The sequence below is a fragment of the Centruroides sculpturatus genome, unplaced genomic scaffold, assembly GCF_000671375.1.
Source record: "Centruroides sculpturatus isolate CEXI.00-Female unplaced genomic scaffold, Cexi_2.0 scaffold667, whole genome shotgun sequence".
NCBI classification, from domain to species: Eukaryota; Metazoa; Arthropoda; class Arachnida; order Scorpiones; family Buthidae; genus Centruroides; species Centruroides sculpturatus.
Genome location: NW_019385247.1, coordinates 163,359 through 187,210, shown reverse-complemented (window position 1 = coordinate 187,210; position 23,852 = coordinate 163,359). Strand labels below are relative to the sequence as shown.

Sequence of the window (23,852 nt, the reverse complement as noted above, 5' to 3'; positions counted from 1 at the left end):
CTAGTAACAATCGAAAAAGGACTTTTTTTAAAATTCAAAGGAATTCTTTCTAATAATAGGTTTGAGAAATTACGTAACATTTAGTTATTAAAAACAAGTCGTTATACTTATTATTCTATAAGTGATTATTTATAAACATTTTATTGGTGAAATTGCTATATTCGATAGAAAAGGATAAATTTTTTGTTTGTCTGCTGATCACGTTTTTCGGCACTTAAAAAGTCCTTCTAATATCAATAATTTTCAATAAAAAGTATTCTTGTCATAATTAACAAATTCCTGTGAATTATAAATATAATACGTGGAATTATCAATCATTTTGTATCCTAATTTATACATAACGTCACCACATTCCTTTTGGATGCGATCGATTTCCTTGAAAGATAAATGATGAATCCATTGGAAAGGAGCGATCAAAGAGTTTCTATATGTGGAAGAAAAAATTTTTCTTTTGGATTGGCTATTTGTGTGCGTTTGCACAAATCTTGCAGCTTCGGACGTAAAGGGAATGGATAACCATTTGTAAAGATTTCTAGCCATGTTCTCTGGATCTAAAGATAAATCTTCGTATCTTATCCAATGAAAAAACATATTGAAGGTGTTTAAAGCTCCCAAATCACTTCGCATTTCGTTACATAAGAAAAAGGGAGTGTTACACGTCACATTTCTACACCAAACAACTGGTTTTCGAGAATTAAGGATAGCTCTGGGATCGCGGCTCAAATACACCAATTTGATATCTAAATCAGAATTTTGTTTAAGAAAAACTAAAGCATCTTTCAAGTTAAGTCTCGCCACTTTCATGAGTATTGACTGTGATTGACTGCAAATCTTATAATGATATTTGATATCGCGACACAAAACTGAATTTTTACAATTTGACATTAAGTATTTATTCGCATGAAACATGAAAGGACGTTTAGACATATACCGGTTATATTCAATTGTTTCGTTAAATTGACAACGAAAAAGATGCGATAGAGTATTGAAAACTTCAGACGTTTCATAACTGTCAAATTTCCTTCTCAACCCCCAAAAATGTAAAGGTTCAAAAAAATAAAAGGTTTTAGGATTTTGTTGTATAAGATCGCCTAAAAACGAAGAACCTCCTCGAAGGAAAGTAATTAATAATATTCTTGTCACGTTATCTTTTACAAAAACAGACGAGTTCTGTTGAAGCTTGGAGATATGCAAACTTTTAGTAGAAGATACTATTAAAGAATTCGATGAAGTTTTGGAGGAAGAAAGTGAAATATTCTCTTCTAATTGTTCTTCAATATGTAATATTCTCAACTTATCTTCTTTTGAAATGAATGTGTTACTGATGAAATAATATTCTGTAAAGAGTTCAAGATAATTTAGTTTTGAAAATAATTTATTAAATTATTAAGTATTAAATTAAAGGTATAAATTGTTAAGAATTGAATTATTCAATAACGTAATTAAAGAAGTGCTTACATTATGGAAAAAGTTTTTTAATATACTGGATATCCCAAATGTCTTTGTTCAGTTTTAAGATTGTTGAATATGTAAATAACAGCAATAACGTAGTTGAAACTGTATTACTAAGAAAAAACTTTTTTTGCAGGGACATAAATATAAACTTTGAAAAAAAATAAAATTTTCATTGGACGAACTGTAAAAATGTCCTCTATTTTATCAAAGTTTATATTACTAAGAATTTTGTACTGATGTAAGAAATAACGGCAAATACCAATGTTGACTATGACAACCCAAACAAACTTAATACATCGTTGTTAAAGAGATTCCCGCTACACATGTTTGTCTCATACAATTAATTAAATAATTGAATAATTGAAAAATAAAAATGACATCTATCAGATTAATTGTAAGTACAAAACATCCCCAAACAAAGATCTATAAATGTTACAAAATTTGTTCTTAAATTTGCAATAAATATTATTCGAATACTCTGTTGTTGAAGTTTTTATGTAGTGCTGGATTAATCTTAAACTTTGATATAATCGTTATTACGTATGAAACATTGCTCGAGTTGATTTTTAAACTGGAGAAAACATTCATCAGATGCTTAGATTGCGTTGTCATCCTCATCATAAAATATCTAAACACAGAGATTTTGATGCATACATGACTGTTTTGACGAAAAAGAATCCAAAGGCGTTAAGTCAGGGAACTGAGATGGTCAAGCAAGAGGCCTTTCTCAATTAATTCACATTTCTGAGTGTTCATATAAAAGCATTAAATAATGCATATAAAAGCCTTTAGTAATTGGTTTGTAATTGTAATATCTAAACATCTTATTAAAGTTTAAACTGCACAAAGACTTTTGCATACATCCTGTATTAATTTCATACATATAAATAAATTTGGCTCCAGACTCTGATTATAACCAGGTATAGTACCTCAGAGTGACGGGCTGAATGATTATATCGGTCATTCAAACGAATTTTGTAGCTGTACAATAAATGAATAGAGAGATTTTGAAGTCTGAAACCGAAAGATGTTAAATAAACGCCAGAAGAATAATTGATATTACGTATATTATTAAGTATAAAAATTATATTTTTAAATTTTAACGTCTTTTATACTTCGTTAACGAAGTAAACAAATTATTATTTAAATTTAAAAAAAAACCATTAAATTATTTCTTATTTGCTCAAAATTAACAAACACGGGTTATGATTACTAGATTTTTGAAGAATTACCGTATTTACCGTATTTTAATTTATTTTTTAAATTTATGAATTTTAAAAAATGATATTTAAGAATAGCTTTATAAAAGTGAAAGGGTATAACATTATTTTTTGAGAAATCAATCAGCAGCTTTCTGAACAAATCCATATTTGAAATTATTTTAAAGCAGACTTTAATCAAATAATTTAAACTTATTCAAAAATATAAAAATTTGCCGATATAACTTACCAAAGTTTGTATACATCACTATCAGGAAAATAATGGTGAATAATTTTAACGTAAAAGTTTTAAATTTGATCATCTGAAATGAAACAATGTCAATTCGTTAGTTCTTAAATAAACTGGAAAGGGTGTAGCTCAGTGATTCTTGAGCAGAAATCCATGGAAAGTTTTTATAGGTCCGTGTATTTGGAAAAGTAAGAATCAACTTAGTGTCTTAATTTTCACTATCCTCTACTCTAGTCATTCATCACTTCGCTAATTATACTATTACTATACTATTATTCTGAAAAAATAAGAGTAGTATTAGGTATATCTGCTTCAACAATAAAAACTAGGCATTTTCATACTACATTACAGTTGTTGCACCTCTCAAAAATCGTTTACGCTCATTAGTACTTTGGAATTTTGTTATTGTATGAAATTGTTAATCATTGCGTTAATAAAACAATAAAACAACACATATGTACTACATCGTATGTTTTTATATTAATAAAAGTGATTTCTGTATAACTGATTTCTATTGTAATTTTAATTCTTTCCGTAACTGCATTACCATTAACAACAAACACGTAGGTAATGCTATTTCAATGTTTGTAATTTTATTTTATTCATTTAAAAAATTATTCTAAGGAATGGTTCATCACTTTCGCTTGACTAGAAAAGAGGTCCACAGTATAAAAAACGTTTAGAATTCCTGCTCTAGCTCGACATTCCCATGGTTTCCATAACAGAAGGTTATGGAAACCATTAAGAAGTCCGATAATTTTCATTTATACTAAGATATAAAATTTAAGTAATAACAATAGCTTAAATGGAGTAATTTTGTTGAATTATGGTTTTAAAAATCTCCATGTAAAACACATTTTAATTTAAAAAACACTATAAGCTAGCATAAAGTTAAAATTGTGCTTGGTGTCATCTGTTAGGTGATGTTACTAAAATATAACTTTTATATTATTAACTATTATAAAAAGGCAAAAGATTTAATTTTGAGGATAGAGAGGAGCGTTTTAAAAAATTTCTTAATACCAATAATGAGTAAAATGTTCATTTAATTCGACCTCGTTCGAGATATAACACACGACCTCTTCTACGTAACCACCAATTTGAATTACGTGCTACAAAATTTAATGGCATTAATGCCTTTTATAAACCAGTTACCATGTTAATAAAAAAAGTCAATCGAATGACAAGCTAGAGATAACAATTAGAGCTGGAGTCTAAAGGCTTTGTTTAAAATAATATAATGCTTTTGTAAATTTTTTTAATATAAATTTTTATAGGTAAAAAATTTATATAGCCCTAAATGGAACTATGCTTCTGACAGTAGAAAGACAAAAGAAAATCTTAATTACTTTGTAAGAGAAGTGCGGACAAGTAAATACAGCAGACTCTCACTAATCTAACCTTCATTGCACAAACTGGTGCTAGATTAACTGGACTGCCGGATTATTGAGTGTATAGGCCTAAAGCCTGCCCAAAGGCAACAAGGAGCTAGCCTGTCGCTCTTTGGTACTGATTGGTTTTGGAAGAAGGCAGATAAATAATATGGTGCGGTGAAATGTAATATTGAGTGGCGTAACTAAGACTTTGCTCTGGGGTGAGCTGGAAGGATCATCTCTTGGTGATTGTACTTTTTAGTACAATCAGAATGTAGAAAATTAAGAGCAGAATGGAGAAATTATTCCTCGCTTCCGGCAAATCAGAGTCCCTTATATACCAGCTAGACAAATATTCTAGAATGCTCCCGACGCATCTAGAAGGAAACTTCGAGATCCAAACTCGGTATCCGAACTATAATCTTTTTTTCTAGAACAATTCACTGTCGAATAGTATAAGTAAGCGATTGATAACCGAGCGTTCATTGATACTGAATTATTCATTAATAAAGTGTAATTGTAAATTTGCTGTTTAAGACAAATTTTTTTTAAATTAAAATTTTATTCCTAAAGTCTCTGGGGGATCCAACACCACGGTACTACAGGACACAGAAATGAAACCAGAGTAGAGAAGAAAACGAGATGTATAACATGACTAACATTTTCAAGAAAACGGAAGTGAGCAGGCAATATCATTGGAGGCTGTGACGGATAACTGAGAGGAAGGATTGGAGAGAGTTTATTGCAGTTACAACTTTTTCAAAAGTAGACCGTTAACTTTCAAAATGTTATGTTTATACACCATTTTGTTTTACAAGAAGAACGTTTTTTACTAGACATCAAAGTTTGTTTAACTTTGATGTCTAGTAGAACATAAATATTTGAATTCTTTGGATTATAGGCGGATTTTTTAGCGGAGAGCAATAGTGTTCTGGTGCGTACGAAAGACATAAGGAAGCGAATTATGACTTATTTGAAAGATTGGATATTTATTAATAGATTAACCTTGATTAAGCTTTAATAATTGCGGAAATTGAAACAAATCCAGGCCCGTTACCTCGTTCTCTGCAGCAATTGAATCAGGCGTAAATGCAAAAAAGGAGTCGTGGTAGACCACGCAAAGAAAATTCCAATATATCCACTAGTTGGTATTGATCCAATATTGAGCGAGGAATATTATCAAATTGAGGAAGATTTCTGTAAAGACAGATCAGAGACTACGAGAAATACGAGAATACAAGATTACTTTGAGTCATTAAGGGAAACAGAAGCACAAGTGGTAGAAGAGTCCCAATACACATTAGAAGCAATTTATGAGTTAATACAGGAAAAATTTTTGCAACTGAATATAGAATTGCAAGCAATTAAATCATAAGTCAACTCACTGAAAGAAGAAAATAAAGATTTTAAAGGAGAATTAAATAAAACTATTCAAAAGATAGAAGAATTGAACGAAATATCCAGAAATAGCAGTCTGTTGAAAGGTACGTTAGAATTTGAAATACATAGACTGGTAAATGAGAGAACAAATAAAAATATCATAGTTATAAATTATCCGTTTAAATCAACCGACTATATAAAGGAAATTAATCATTTTATTAATGCGGATTTGGAAATGGTGAATAATTCCGTGGAAAGTCTAGGAAAAAAACTACAAGCAATAGTTAAACAGGAAAAAATTAATGGGAAAATTATAGTAAGGGACGATTACTACATAATGGATAAGATATTATATACATACGACACCAATTTGGAGAAAGTAATTCAATTAAATCATTTTTTAGGAATAGTTTGACAAAGACTTTAGAAAACTGAGCAAATGGTGTGAAAGACATAATAAACACTCCGAATGTTAAAAATAAAAAAATAGAAAAGATAGAATTAGACAATAACCATGTTTGGAATACGGAAAACCTGATTGGCAATGATAACTTAATTGAGCCTTCTGCTTTTGAAAGAACAAATCAAAATGAAGACAACAATTTATTTATAGGTTTTTGGAATGTTCAGGGATTGCAAGGAAAATTATACAAAGATACTTTAAAAGAATATATAAAGGGTCACTCAATAATTGGTTTCACAGAAACACATGGATAACCAATATGAATAAAGTATCTCGAACAGAAATATATGGTATTACTTAGCAAAGCACAGAGGATAAGATTTAGTCGACTTTCCGGAGCCCTATTATTGCTAATCAAAAGAAATCTTGGTGAGTTATTACAATTCCATATAACTGAAAAATTTATCTTTACTGTAATAGAATTTGGACAGAGACTCAAGGCATCTTGGGGCGAGTCGCGATTAGGTTATACTAATATACCTTTCTCCGTTAATAGAAAAAAAGGCGAGCGTTCAAGAAATCCAAAAAATCATTGTCCAGTGGACAAATTTTACAAATCTGTGGATTATAAGAGAAGACTTCAATTCTCGAATAGGCGAGAAGCTAGATACAAAGTATAAAGGAAGAAAAGTTAACATCAATAACAAGAGAGTATCTAAAGACAAAATAGTCAATACTGACGGGAAAATCTTATTTGACTTTGTATGGGAAAGTGAATTATTCATACTAAATGGTAGGTTTAACAGCGATCTCCCCGCTGAATACACTTTCATAGCTCATACTGGCAAATCTACAATAGACTATATCATTTGTTCCGATTTTATTTTAGATCAGTGCAGAAAGGTGACGGTACTTAATATAGATGAGTCTGATCATTTTCCAATTCAATTGGAATTAAGAGAAAATACAGAAGGAGCAAGTACTTTGCAGAACCACATACAAAACCAAAAGAAATTAAGTAAAGTAAGAAGAGTATTTAATAAATCGAGATTTATAAAAGAAATAGCTAATAGGATTAGAGAAATACTATTACAAGAGAAGGAATATAAACCGATCGACAATTACAACAATCTAATAGCAACATCGATTTAAGGAATAAGTTATTAAAATACAAACAAAATTGGTTTGATAATGTTACTATCATAAGATTAAAAAACAAAGGAGTCTACAACAATTTAGAAAAACCAATTCAGAATCATCTTGAAAGAAGTATTTGGAAAATAAGAAGATATACAGGATGTATCAGAATGACATTTTAAAAATTTGGGGATTGTAGAGGATGAAATTTTGAACGTTTTGATATAAGGAACCCCATAGCCGGAAATGTGATATAAAGTTTCTACAGCAGTAGGAAGTGGATGACTGCTCTTCACTATGGTAGCTACCCTTCCATCCATTGGCGTCATGTTATTGTTCTTGACTTCTTCCTCTGAGGTTATGTAAAGTTCCTTGTGTACGCAATACCTGTAGGAACATTTCATGAGCTTACGGAGCGCATCTTTACAGCATTTAATACCATCAGAGGGGAGCGTGGCATCTTACAGAGAGTCAGACAAAACATGGTTCGTCGTTGCACATTATGTAACGAATTTGGTGGTCGTCACATTGATCATTTACTCTAAAGTAGTGCAACCACTGATTCGATGTACAGTTTGATTGTACTCTACTGTTTTGTCAATAAAACTTATCATAAATACTGTATTCTGCTGTTTCATTCAGCATAACGACTACAAAGTGCAAAGTGCTGTAGAAACTTAATATCACATTTCCGGCTATGGGTTCCTTATATCAAAACGTTCAAAATTTCATCCTCTACAATCCCCCAAATTTTTAAAACGTCATTCTGATACACCCTGTATATAAATCTTGTGAAAGCGAAAAAGAAAAAAATTATTTCTCTGAAATTAGTCACAAGTTAACAGAGCTAAAAGACACAAAAGCATTTTGGACTACTGTAAATATGTTTCGAAGACCTTCAATAACCGGAGACATAAGTAGTTGGTATCAATATTTTAAGAGATTTTCAGATTATATAAGTAAAAACAGAGAAAATAAGGAAAAATTGCACGAAGAGGTGTTTAATGTGGAAAATTTACATCACTGTATTAAAAAACTATAGGAAAAAACATCCTCTGGCTGTGATATCATTCCCAATTATATAATTAAAAATCTACCAATGGACATTGTTAATTACTTGGCCAGACAATTAAACGGCTTTTATAATTTAGGTATTATCCCAAATGTCTGGAAAACAGTTGTATTTTACATGTTGTACAAGAAAGGTGAGAGAAAATCGCCAAATAATTACCGACCAATTGCCTTACTGTCAGGCTTTCTCAAAATGTTTATGTCGGTTCTACTGACAAGGTTCATAGACTGGATTGACAAAAATAATTACAGAAATGATACTCAGTTTGCATTCATTAAGGACGGAGGTACTCAATTGGCTCTTTTTTGTGTTGATTGCAATTATCAAGTTACAGCTTCATAGAAAAAGACAAAAGGTGTTTGCATTATTCCTGGACATTGAAAAAGCATGAGATTCTGTGAGTATTACAGATTTACAAATGATGATGATGATCCAATACCAAGAGGAAGAACATTTAGTGAGAATAATAGGACTGTTATTTAGCCATTATGATGCGATAATTAAGGAAGACAATATATAATGGCCGTCGTTTGACATAGATCGGGGCTTATTAGAAGGAGATCCTTAGTCTCCTCATCTTTATAATTTCTATACGTTCGACATGAACGATTGCTTTGATAAGGAAGACAATGGGTTCATATTCGGCGAACAAGTAGTTTATTCGATATCTTATGCAGATGATGTGATGATCGCCCCGACAGTGGCCGCCTTATGTAGGAAAATACAAGCATTGAAATTAAAAATTAGTCCTAGTAAATCATTTATAATGAAATTTAGAAATATACTTCTTGGGAAGTCTAGATCCATATCTTTTTATTTTAATAACGACGAACTAAAGGTGGTACAAGAAATTAAGTTCTTGGGAATTACTTTAACACCAACACTGTCTTTTGAAAAACAATATTAAAAAAAATCATGGTTAAAGCTAACGATTTAATTAATAACATGGTGAAGTTATTTACCATGATTAAACTGAAGAACATTTACGTTCATTTTAAACTAATCTATTTTATTCTATAATCATGAATGCTATAAGCTACGCCTCGCCTCATCGATTTGGAATCTTACTAATTATCAGAAACTCGACATAATCTATACTAATCTATACTGATATTATAAAGAGGTAATGTTTGTAAGTATGTATGTATGTAAGTTTGTTTGCAGCAGGTAATCTCCGAAACTACTCATTCGATTTCAAAAATTCTTTCACCAATATTTAGAATGGAACCTCAGGGTGGACACAGGCTGTATATTATTCCGTTAAACATTCATATAAATTAAAAGATATAATCTAGGTTAAGGATTTTATGTCCAACAGATGGCGCTACGAGTCCGATGCCCTAAGTTTGCTTTTCTGTGAGGCATTATGCTTTTCTGTGAAAATGAACTAAAGCGGATTATCTTCTATCTATTTATATAAATAAAAATGTAATGTTCGTTTGTCCTACCCATTCCTTTGAAATTTTGACACAACGCTGCATTCGAATACGCACGTGTTTTTATATAATATACGTGTCGAAATTCAACCCCACTGAAGGGAGATGGTTAGTATTAAGGCTTACGGTAAAGAACTCTGCTTCTATTTATACTATTTTAGATGCGGGTTTTTGCGTTTTAATAGGGTACGTCAAAAGAATGTACACTAACAACAAATTTTTCGATATTCCCCCGCGGGGGAGAGAGACAGGATCAAGGCTTACCATGAAGAACTTGGCTTCTATGATACTATTTTAGATGCGGGTTTTTGTGTTTTTGATTGCGTTTTAATAGAGTACGTCAAGAAAATGTACACTAAGAAGAAATTTTATGAAAAATTCCCCTCCCCACGGGGGGAAGTGTTATAAATTTATAATAGATACATTTTGAGCCACAACAACGCGTGGCGGGGTCTTCTAGTTCAAAATAAATTTATCCGCAAAATTTTTACGTTAGAATATAATATACCTGGAAGTGCACTCAGATTGGAAATGAATAGTTAAATTAATTAATTAAAATATCTATAACCATAAGGTAGATAATAGGAAGGGCTTATCACACCAATGACAAATGGCACAAACGCTCAAAAACGCTCAAAAACGCTCCTTTGTCATTGGTGTGATAAGCCCTTCCTATTATCTACCTTATGGTTATAGATATTTTAATTAATTAATTTAATTATACTAAGGGCTAAAAGCAATNTATCACACCAATGACAAATGGCACAAACGCTCAAAAACGCTCAAAAACGCTCCTTTGTCATTGGTGTGATAAGCCCTTCCTATTATCTACCTTATGGTTATAGATATTTTAATTAATTAATTTAATTATACTAAGGGCTAAAAGCAATTTCTGCAATGGAAATGAATAGATTTAAATTATGTGCATTTTTTATAAAAAGATACATTAAATTCTTTTTCAAGATAAGAGATAGTGGAAATCTACTGGCTATTTTATTGAGGTTATTTATATCATAAATCAAGGGTGAATGTGCAGAGTAGAAAATGGGTAGGTGAATTATCAAAAATTCTTAATAGTTATGGTTTCTCTATAGGACCACTTATGGAAATACCCGAGATGAGCGAACAGTCAAGGGCCCAACTGATTCAAAATGTATTAGAAATCTCCTCGTCTCAGGATATCGAAGATCTTCATAATCGGAATATGCCGGAGTGGTATAGCACAATCTTAGAATATCCATGTAATAATAGTTATATGTTAACAAACTTATCTTTAATATTAACAAATTCGTTATTCAACTTAGACTAAACAAAGAGACGATAATAATTAATAGCAAATTTTACGAATATTCTAATTGTGGCTGACAAATTCTCAAAATGTCATGTGTTTTGTAAGTATAAGGAGGCTATAGAGTTACGACACCGTTACGATCTTCACTCTCTAGGTAACTTCACTATGGAAAATTCTATGTATGGGTTTTTCATACAAAGATTGTAACAATTTATAAATTATATAATTATACTCAAAAATTCGTTGTAACCGTGTGAGTTAAAAATAAGCAAACTAAACTAAAAATAATTACATATTTTCATTAACAATAACATTTAAATAGTATAAGATGTTGAAATTGGTTGTGCTTTATGTTAAAACTATTGGTGGTTTTACTGTGTTTAGGTATTAATTATAACACCCTGTTGTAACAGGCAATAGCCTAGTATGAATAAAAATTTCATTGATTGATTGATTTTGGATTATTTACTTACATATTCAAAATCTTTCTACTAGGCCACTTACTTTTTCGGTAAGAAATATACTGCACTTAAACATATTTTGACAGAAAGAAAGGTCAATGTACGTTTACAAATACAAGTGAGAGTTTATAAGTATTTTATGTCTGTTAGGAATGTTAAACTGTTTTTCGAACTGAGGCTGAAACTTTTAGGATATAGGTTACCTAAGTCCGATGACAATGCACTTTAATGATGTTTTAGCGATGAACACAATCCTCCCAACCCATAACCGATAAACATAACCAAATGTGGAATTTAATCACTGATATGTACAGTACATAAATTGAACTGTAATGATGGTCTCACATCCCCATCATTCCCCACACCAATCTCGAAAAACACCAGAAATTAAATCGTTTTTTTTTTATTTTTTAAAAATAAAATTATTTAAAACGTTATATAAATTTATAATAATTCATGTTGCTGAATGCTTGATTTTAGTCTAGAATTTTTATGATATCTTATCTTCAGTTATTTTATACTTATAATTTTGAGAATTTCCATTTTAAATGGGCAAATTTCCCGTTATTATATAACGGGAAATATAATTTCAGAATTTCCATTTTAAAATATTCTGTATAATACACAGAAGTAAGCCTGTATGATTATTGTGATCAGATCAAGGATAAACATTATTAACATAACATAATTGAAGACAAATATTTCAACGCTAGTATTCTCTTACAAAAAGGAAATGACTGCCTGCTAAATTTACTTAGATTTTTTTCTTTTATTCAACACGACAAAATAGAAAATAAATCATTTAAAATGTTATACAAACATGATTTATATTTAGAATAGTAGAATTCCTTATTTAGATATTAAATAAGGAATTCGATCACAAAACGTTATAAATAAGAAATTCGCAACAATTCGCCCTCGAATGACGCTTGGATAATTACTGTACTGTACGAGGCGACTGGTCAACGTTGCAGACAACTTTGTGGTATGTCTTCGTTTAGTAAAAAGTATTTACAGATTGCATAAATTATTATAAATACTTTCAATTTTGACAGAAAAAAATATTTGCTGATGTCTACATTATAAAAATATTTTCATTAAATGTAACAAAAATAATTGCTAAAGTCGAAAACAAAATAACACTAAATAAATTGCTTTCAGCAGCTGTACATTTTACATTAATATGTACGACATTATCATGTAATTATAACTATATTTTGATAAATACTGATCTATCATCATGAATACTAATGTAAATTATTAATTGTTAGTTTAATAAATTTGTGTAAAAGGTTCTAAAGTTATCTGTAACCGATGAGGAAGAGAGAAGATAGAGAAAGAGAAGAGACATACAAATAAAAATTTATTAGTAGAAGATTTTTTTGTCGGGATTTTATTTTTTAAATAAGTTATTTGGTGATATAGGCCTATGACTTAAAAAAACATTCATAGAAAATTAAATTTGATTTTGAAAATTCTGAAGCCGTGAGTGAATAAAATTAAATAAAATTCTAAAGGTAAAACAAAAAAAAAACTACTCGTGTCGAACAGTTTTTAACTTTCCTTTTAAAAATTTTGGAAAGCATTATACAGTATTAGAAATATCATTTTCGGAAACAATCGCCCTTATTATAAAGTTTGCTCAATTGTTATTTATATAGGGTTATCATGTTAAATTTAGCATGTTTATCAGTTCCACTAAAACTGAGAGAGGCAGAATCTCTATCAAACGGAAACTTGCGAAACATTAAAAATTAGGATTATTTCGGTTTTACTATCAAATTATTTCAATAAAATATCTTACCTAAGGTGAAATCTATGAGACATAAACTAAAAGCTGTTTGCTTTATACTAAGTTAAATGATGTAAACATACCATGATTTTTGCAGTTATTCCTATATCTGTTATCTTCGTATAATCTTTCTAATCTAAAACTTCTATTCAATTTTTTTTAAAACAATATTAACGTCCTTTACATGCCTGTATATGTGTCTTTTCAGGTTAATTACGCATTTAACGTCCTCGTATTAAAAATATTACAATAAACAGTAATTTCCTGTAAAACTTTTAAATGTTAATACCGTTTATTGAGAATTTATTAATGATATTCATTTCAGTTTTAGAATATTAATTACAAAATAGACATTGTCTTTTCATCTGTTGTAATTACTCGTATATTAATCCTGCATGATTAAAATCTGTATAAAATCAAAACAAACATGAATGCAAAATGACCTACAAATAAAAAACAAACTAGTTTTTAACCTACAAAAGTGTACAATCACGTATTATCTTAAATCATTAATAAAAAGTTAATAAAATTCAGAATATTTATGCATTAGACAGGCAATATTATAAGAACATTCATTCACATACACAGAATTTTTTCAAAATGAGAATTTTGGATTGTAAATAGGAAAACACTACAGATTAAAAATTATTATATAATATTTAATATTAATATATATATTATTCTTGTTATTAATATGCAAATTGGCTCAACCGTTAATACTTTAGTATTACGTGTTTTTAGCATTATAACAAAAAATTCTTTCGAAATATGGCAATTAAATTGTATTTTTAGTCTCAGCGTTATGCGAAGACATTCTAATTTCAAAATTCATGAAATTTTCAGAATAACTTATTTGTATACTGTACCATAAAATAAAAAACTAATAAAAAGTGCAACATGGCCGTACAAGAAAAAAAAATAAATTAAATAATTAAATTTATAACAATCGTTTCATTTCTTTATTTCAAAATATACAAATTGAAGAAATATAAGGCCTTTTTTATATTTGATAAAATTACAGAATAAATACAATGCATAAAACAATATTTGAACTAAACAGATAACAATTATCACTATTTAAATTACTAGTAGTCTACAACTATTTGAATTTTTAGCATAAAAATGTGCCCTATATAAGATTTGTTAACAAAAGTAAATCATTCTTGTGCATTATTTTATTTTACCCGTTTCCAAGCCGAATTAATCTGAAAAATATTTCAGAAATACACTGTTAAGGTTGTTTTGAATTTAAAAAGACTATATGTTGACATCACTATCGCACTGATTCGGAAAAACATAATACAGAGTAAGAAATTTCAGTGTTTGTAATTTATAAGTTATTACTAATTTAATAGCAAAAATAATGTCTAAATCACTATAAATTTTTATATCACCAGTTTTAAAGTTTTAATACTAAAAGTTTATTTTTATTCCTGCAAGATAATATAATATAACAATTTTTGCAAATTTTTTTTTTTTTTTGTAGTTTAAGAACTTTTTCCGCTATTTATTTCTGAATATTGAAAATTCTTAATAAGCAGTTAATGTTTTAAAATCACTCACTGATAAATGTTGCATTATTTATCAGAGGAAACACGATAACTCCAAACTCATAAAAGGATTTTAGTAACAATCGGAAAAGGACTTTTTTTAAAATTCAAAGGAATTCTTTCTAATAATAGGTTTGAGAAATTACGTAACATTTAGTTATTAAAAACATGTCGTTATATTTATTATTCTATAAGTGATTATTTATAAACATTTTATTGGTGAAATTGCTATATTCGATAGAAAAGGATAAATTTTTTGTTTGTCTGGTGATCACGTTTTTCGGCACTTAAAAAGTCCTTCTAATATCAATAATTTTCAATAAAAAGTATTCTTGTCATAATTAACAAATTCTTGTGAATTATAAATATAATACGTGGAATTATCAATCATTTTGTATCCTAATTTATACATAACGTCACCACATTCCTTTTGGATGCGTTCGATTTCCTTGAAAGATAAATGATGGATCCATTGGAAAGGAGCGATCGAGGAGTTTCTATATGTGGAATAGAATATTTTTGTTTTGGGTTGTCTATTTGTGTGTGTTTGCACAAATCTTGCAGCTTCGGACGTGAAGGGAATGGATAACCATTTGTAAAGATTTCTAGCCATGTTCTCTGGATCTAAAGCTAAATCTTCGTATCTTATCCAATGAAAAGACATATTGGAGGTGTTTAAAGCTTCCAAATCACTTCGCATTTCGTTACATAGGAAAAAGGGTGTGTTACACGTCACATTTCTACACCATTTCGTTTGTTTTCGAGAATTAAGGATAGCTCTGGGATCGCGGCTCAAATACACCAATTTGATATCTAAATCAGAATTTTGTTTAAGAAAAACTAAAGCATCTTTCAAGTTAAGTCTCGCCACTTTCATGAGTATTGACTGTGATTGACTGCAAATCTTATAATGATATTTGATATCGCGACACAAAACTGAATTTTTACAATTTGACATTAAGTATTTATTTCGAATGAAAATGAAAGAATGTTTAGGTAAATACCGGTTATATTCAATTTTTTCGTTAAATTGACAACGAAAAAGATGCGATAGAGTATTGAAAGCTTCAGACGTTTCATAACTGTCAAATTTCCTTCTCAACCCCCAAAAATGTAAAGGTTCATAATAATAAAAGGTTTTAGGATTTTGTTGTGTAAGATCTCCTAAAAACGTTGAACCTCCTCGAAGGAAAGTAATTAATAATATTCTTGTCACGTTATCTTTTACAAGAACAGGCGAGTTCTTTTGAAGCTTGGAGATATGGAAACTTTTGGTAGAAGATTCTTTTAAAGAATTCGATGAAGTTTTGGAAGAAGAAAGTGAAATATTCTCTTCTAATTGTTCTTCAATATGTAATATTCTCAACTTATCTTCTTTTGAAATGAATGTGTTACTGATGAAATAATATTCTGTAAAGAGTTCAAAATAATTTAGTTTTGAAAATAATTTAATACTAGTATTAAATTAAAGGTATAAATTGTTATGAATTGAATTATTCAATAACGTAATTAAAGAAGAACTCCACTGCAGAAATAGTTCTTTAATATATGTTGTATCCCAAATGTCCTTACGCAGTTTTAAGAGGCATAAATGTTTCAAACTTTATTCTTATACTTGCAATAAATATCATACGAAAACTGAATTAAAGTATGTTATAGACGCTATTACGTATGACACATTATTCGAGCCGATTTCAAACTCAAGAAAACATTAGTCATCTGCTTCCTGTTCAATGGCTGCTTAGATTTCATTATAATCTTCGTCATATCATCATCGAAACAATGGGTTTTTGATGCACACATATCTGTTTATACGTGCTCTGAAACGTCGTCTGTGACCCCAATTGCATTAAATGGCGAAGTGGTCGAACAAAAAGCCTTCCTTAACTAATTCACATTTCTGTGTATTCGTAAAACTAATACATCACATGAAATACTCCAATAATCGGTTTGTAATTGTAATATTTAAACAACAGATTATGGTTAAAGAATTTTGGTAGATTTATTTTTATTTTTGAAATTTATTAATTTTTAAAAAAACGATACGTAACAATAGTTTTATAAACGTGACAGAACCTAACATTATTTTTTGAGAAATAAATCATTAATTTCCTGAATAAATTCATATTTGAAATTATTTTAAAGCAGACTTTAATCAAATAATTTAAACTTATTCAAAAATATAAAAATTTGTGATATACTTACCAAATTTTGAATACAACAGTATCAGGAAAATAATGGTGAATAATATTAACCTTAAAGTTTTAAATTTGGCCATCTGAAATGAAATAATGTCAATGCGTTAATTCTTAAATAATGTGGCAAGGGCTGTAGCTCGAGTTTACCTGCACTCGAACAAGAAGTTAAGGAGACCATTAGGAGGTCCGATAATTTTCAATTATACCAGAATATAAAGTTTAAATAACAACATAAGCTTCAAAATACTAATATTGTTGAATTATGATAAAAAATCTCCATTTAAAATATACTTAAATGAAAACAAAAACACTATTAACTACCTCTAAATTAAAATTGCGAGTGGCACCTTCTGTTATGAGATTTTGTTGTAAAAAACATTTTATATTATTATTATAAAATGGCAAAAAGCCTAATTTTGGTGATAGAGATGGGTTTTATAAAAACAATTGTAAGTGCTAATAATGAGTAAAATGTTCATTAAGTCCGATTCCTCTCGAGGTATGATACATGACCTACCTCTATTTTTCACCCCCTCGATTTTTAACCACCAAAATTTAATAGCATCAATGCCGCTTATATACAAGTTACCTTACCGATTTTCTTTTCTTAATTTTTATCCCTTCTTGAGATATTAAAAGAAATAGACGCCAACGGACATACACACGCTCATAGGCTACATACACTTACATACATATTCCGAGTATCAGTTTTTTGACTTTTTTGGATGTGTCTAAACATCAAGATTCCAAAAACCCGGAAGATCAAATGTGACACAAATACAATAATACAGTATAACAACTAGAGATGTAACCCATTATACGTTAAAAGGACCAGGAAAGTAGCAAGAAAGTAAAAATTTGAGATGATTACAATACTTTCCCGTGTTATGTCATAACAACCGGGAAAGTATTAATAAAAGGCAAAAGGCTTAATTTTAAGGGTAGAGACGAGTTTTTTAAAATTTTAGATGTCAATAACGAATAAAATTTTCTTCTAAAAGTCCGATCATTCAATATTAAAATTAAAATTAAAGAGGTAGTGAAAATATTTAGAGGGGATCCTCAAAATTGAATTGCTCCTGGGGGCTCTCAAGTTCTGATTGTTATCAATGTAGATTGATAACAATCAATGTGATTGTTATCAATGTAGATTGATAACAATCGTTAACTGGATTGACATGTTGCGCGCGACCAGCATACAACGGGCAATCGAATCATAGATTTTACATGGTAAATCATAACCTCGAATATTTCGGCCCATAGATGGAATTTTAAAATTCCAGCTTATTCACGACATCGGTTGCCAATTTATACATGCAATCGGTTCCGAAATGACACAGCCACTATGAAATAATGACATTAATAAAGAAATAAAAGCATATTACAAAGCGATAGAATGAAATTGATCTTTGGTTTATTTTGATATTATTAATCAAATAAAAATATAAAATAATTTTAACAATGTTGTATAAGATATAGTATAAATAGAGGAGAAGGTGGTATTATGGAACACTGCGGGTATTATGGAACCACCTCATTTCGAACTGATAATAAAGGCAAACTGTAGCGGAATGTGGCTGAACTGAACTAGGCAGACATCCATAGCAAGGGGAAAACCCGTTTTACTTCAGTTGAACGGTTGTCGGTATTTAATCAGCAAATTTGTTTTTTTTCAAAATTCACAAGTTTTGAATGCTAAGTGAATTTAATTATTTTTAAAATATAAATTGTGTAGTTGTAGGTTCACTGGTGCATGTATTCCGTTCCAGAGACTTAGGGGTACATATTAATCTGTGTGATGTTCACGTTTTTTAAATTTTGGTCTTGACAGACATAAGTTAATTGAAGATGGCGATGCGTGAAATATGGACCCCATTGGTGCTTTTACAGTAATATGGAACGCAACTTCTCCGAACTTTCTATTTGCAAGCAGACATTCCTCCAGAGCAATTTGTGAAAAAGACACTAGGTAGAAAGCCAATTCTTCCCGAGAATATCGAAAAAGAGCTGCTGGAATATATATTGTTGACGGAGGTCATATTTTTCTATTATAAAAGCATTTTTGCGATAAAATACATTGGAGTAAATAATTTGGTAATTATTTAACATTTTTTGTCCTTTCCTATTTGTTTTTGGCTACATTAAAGCATTTTTTGAAAATATACAGTAAGGTTCCATATTACCACCCGATTTTCTCTAAGCCTACTTTCGGACTTTTTGTACAAAAGCCTTCAAAAAAACATACTTATAATTACACTAGCGAAAAATCCAATTAGGAACATTTAGTTTACTAGTTACCGGTACTTTTCGCACAAAAACTGTGGGTGTAGTTATGATACCTTGTTTACAATTCCCTAAAATGTAGTTGGGGTTCCATAATACCACCTTCTCCTCTATTTGTTGCAAAATGATATAGCGATTTCAACATTTAAATAATTGGTGGTTTTACTTATTATTAATAAGCAATATGCCCACTTTATTTATTAATTACTTCGTAAACGCTATCTGTCATTATTTTAATAAGATCTTTCCTCTCCTCATCTGTGATTTTGTGCCAAGCATCAGTTATTGTCTTTTTTAATGACTCCACTGATGTATATTGCTTTTTTTCCTGGATAATTTCCTTGCTAAAATACTAAACGTGTTTTCTATAAGATTAAGATCAGGAAAACATGAGAGCAATCCATAACATGTACATCGTTTGCCAGAGTTCAGTCCGAAGTTCATTTTGCACCATGACTAGGTACATTATCTGGATGCGAAAATTGGAAAAACTTGTCTCCAATACATTCAGAAAATGGTATTATGTGCCTATCTGATACTTGCTGATATCATACATCATTAATACGACCTGAGATAAAAGGTAATTTGTCGTACCACCCCATCCAAATGCACACCATACCATAACACAATACTTCCAGCAGCTTGCTGCCGTTCTTGAGTGAATTAAAAAAAAAACAGTTAAAAATAGTGAGAAGGAATAAGCGGTAATAAAATACAAAAATAAAGTTTAATAATAGTAAATATTTAAATTATCTGAGATGATAACTTTTTCATAACTTATAAAAAATAAAGAGCCTAATAATTTCATTACGTTGTTACAGATTACGAGATAAAATTCAAAGACATTTTATTGAATTTGTTCTCAAAAATCATTATTGTCACTTGGGGCTTAACACTAATTTAAATGACATTTTTACGGAAATATGTAAGGATAAGAATTTTTTAATCATATTATTTTTATTATGTTTACTCCTTTTTTACGTCTGATTTATTTCAATTTTATATAATGAGTATTTGATTCTTTTTTCGTAATATTGTGGTAATAGCAACTGGCCATACATACTGAATTTTTTTCTCATCACTCCTTATAACTTGTTGCCATTTATTAGTCCACGTCAAAGGTTTGTCTTTGTCGCTCTTATTTAGAGGTATTATTTGTATTCATTTTTTTATTTTATAGATGATTATATTGCGTAATGTTGATTTTGATACATTTATAAATAGGTGAGATGCAACATGCTTCAGACTCATTGTAGAATTGCTAAGTTTTCCGCAAATTATTATTTTTGACGCGAATTCGGTGCAGAAGGTCTTCATCTGACCTTTTTGTTCTATATTCTCCACTAAAATTTTCCGTGACATGATGTAAACGATTTTTCTCTTCCTATGATGAAACCGTTAATTTATCTTGTATTCCATAACTGTTTTTTTTTTTTTTTTTTTAGAAAGTCACCCCTAATTTACTACTGTCCTGTATATTATACTACTCTTTGTGCTATTTTACATATTAATTGCAATTTAACTGCTGAAGCAGAGATGCCTTTCTTATTTTGGGACAAGTATAACCTATACAACGTTGTTAAAATTCATTTATATTTTTATTTTATTACTGTTTTTGATAAAATTATTATTATATGATATCATAATAAACCAATAATCAATTCCGTTCTGTTAATTTGTAATCTGAAATATGAAGGGGGAAAATGACTATTCATGTGACAAAATGACAGGAAATCGGCAACCGAATCTTTATATTCTTCCAGTAGTCCCACTACTGAAAGAATATAAAAATTCGTAATTAATTAATTAACATGTAATCAGTCACCCCTTGGCCGAATTGGTCAGTATGGGAATCAATTCCACAATATGCTTCTTATTACTTTATTAATATCATAACTTTACAGTGGTTCTATCATTTCGAAACAGACTATTTCAAAATTTCATATTTAGTGGTAGTGTGAATGGTTTAAACTTACAACCGGCATCAGTCCATAGACTTTACGTGACAAATTTTAGCAACGAATATCTTGGTTCATAAATCGAATTTTAAAATACTGGCTTCGTCACAATATGGGCCTTGCCTAGTTATACACATTTAAGAAAAATCATGTTTAATGCAGTTGCTTTAAACTTCGATCACAGACAAAACACTTTCTGACTTATGAAGAGCTCCGCTCAATACGAGTTTTTATATTTTAATAGTCATGTGCAATCACAAAATAATATAATTGCAGACAAATATTTTAACGCTAATATTCTCTAGCAAATAAAAAATAAGCGTTCTAAAGTTGCTGAGATTGTTTTGATTCGATACGACAAAATAGATAATAAATCAATATAAATGTTATACAAATATGATTTATATTTAGAAATACTTATTATTTAATAAATGTACGTAAGGTTTTAAAGTTATCTATGTCCAATGAAGAAGAGAGAGGCTAGAGAAAGAGGAGAGACAGGTATAGAGAGATGAGAGACATACAAATAAAAATAATATTATTATAAGATTTTTGTGTCAAGATTTCTCTTTTTAAATAAGTTAAATACAATAAGATGTTATATGACTTTTAAAAAATCAGACAAAATTAAATAATTCGATTTTAAAATTTTGAAACCGTAAATTAATAAAATTAAATAAAATTCTACAGATAAAAAAACAAAACATTCATATAGAACTATTTTCATCTTCCCGTTTAAAATTTTTGAAAAACATTATATTATTAGCATCATCTTCAGGACACCATGTCCAGCTTTCAAATTCTAAAATTTAGAATTATTCGGTTTATTATCAAATTATTTCCATAAAATATCCTGCTTAAAGCGGAATCTATTAGACAAACGAAAAGCTATATGTTTAATTTATATTAAATAATAAAAGTAAAATCATTGGTGTTATAGAAGGTATTTTGAGCAATAATCCTCAGTTTAAAATTTTGGAAAAATATGTGTTTACTCCTAATATTGGGATCCACTTTCCTAATGGTGATGGTAATGGTGATGGTAATTGTAATTCCAGTTTCCTATTTACTATAAAAAAGTCAAAAACTCCAATATTTACGCTTTCAAAAAGTGAGAAAACCAAGGAAATATTCTGTGTTCTTCCGTAAAAATCAAGTTATTTCATCTGCACCATTACATTTTTATTTGGTATATGCAATCATGATGATAGTATACACAAAGCATTATGTAGAAAATTTTTTAAAAGCTATAATATTCAGTGTTTATAAGTTAAATAATGTAAACCTACCATGATTTTTGCTGTTATTCCTATATCTGCTATCTTCCTATAATCTTTCTAATCTAAAACTTCTATTCAATTTTTTCATATAAAACAATATTAATATTCTTTACCTGGTTGTACAGTACATGTGTCCTTTAAAGTTAATTACGTATTTAACGTCCTCATATTAAAAATATTACAATAAACAGTAATTTCCTGTGAAACCTTTACATGTCAAATACCGTGTATTGAGAATTTATTAATGATATGCATTTCGTCGATCAGTTTTTGAATATTAATTAAAAATTAGGCATTGTTCTTTATCCGTTGTAATTACTCGTATATTAATCCTGCATGATTAAAATCTGTATAAAATCAAAACAAACATGAATGCAAAATGGCCTACAAATAAAAACCAAACTAGGTTTTAACTTACAAAATATGCTGAAATTTATGCATTAACAGGCAAAATTTTAAAAACTTTAGCCCCTATACACAAAATTTTATCAAAATGAAATATTTGGATTGAAAACAGGAAAACACTACAGCTTAAAAACTATTTTAATATTCTTTCAGCTTTATAACTAAGTTATTTCGAAATGTTTTGATTAAATTGTATTTTACCTCAGTATCCAGCTGTCCGGATTGTTATTGACGATCCAGAGGAGGTTAGTCGTCAGCATCACCACTCCGGGAAACCAGAAACTTTTCAAGGAATGGTCTGTCCTCGACATGAATTCTACTCTCATCTTCCGAATGCCTCATTATAGGTCTGGCTAAACTCTCGATGGGTATTATCTTACCATGGGATGGTTCTAACGTAAAGGCAATCGATATTTTTGCTGAGCAACTACCAGTATGTAGTAAAACAAAATGTAGTGCTCAGTACATTTTTTTACTCAAAAAAACACAACACCTTAATTTGCTGAGAAAACTTTTAATGAAAAGCTAACGTTTTCAGCCAACTCTATTGGCCATCATCAGGCTAAGCTNCGCGTCATACGGATCTAGATTTCTACCTATTAAACATTCAATAAATACTTTAAAATAGTTTAATTTGTTTATTTACCTTCGCTTGTAAACCTCGATTTTAAATGTATCTGCCATTTTTTCAACAAATTTCCCGTGAGTCAATGCGCGACGTTCACTGAGTCACCGGATGTTGTAAACGTGCGGCGCAAGGTTAATAAGGGTAAGGGCGCAAGGCAAGGCATATAATAATTATTTATACCATTTCGTGGTATAAATAATAAGTTCATATCAATAATAAATTCCTAAAAAAAATAAAAATAATTTATTGTTAATTTAAAATCATCGCTAGGGCGCCTCTAGTGCCCGTTTTTGGCATACCG

At 29.6% G+C, this 23,852-nt stretch overlaps 1 protein-coding gene across 2 annotated transcripts; it reads right to left on the bottom strand.

Moving 5' to 3' along the window:
- LOC111636704 (carbohydrate sulfotransferase 3-like) lies at window positions 1–23,486 on the bottom strand. 2 transcript variants are annotated; one of them, XM_023382006.1, is made up of 4 exons: window positions 23,125–23,486; window positions 17,005–17,077; window positions 2,905–2,977; window positions 1–1,337 (listed from the first exon to the last, which is right to left on the bottom strand). In XM_023382006.1, exons 3-4 carry the CDS (start codon window positions 2,975–2,977, stop codon window positions 244–246), a joined length of 1,167 nt encoding a protein of 388 aa, XP_023237774.1. In that variant the 5' UTR covers window positions 17,005–17,077; window positions 23,125–23,486; the 3' UTR covers window positions 1–243. The 2 variants fall into 2 exon arrangements, with proteins under 2 accessions (XP_023237774.1, XP_023237773.1); XM_023382005.1 differs by lacking the exons at window positions 1–1,337; window positions 2,905–2,977 and adding an exon at window positions 14,749–16,209.
- Between the last annotated feature and the right edge of the window lie 366 nt (window positions 23,487–23,852).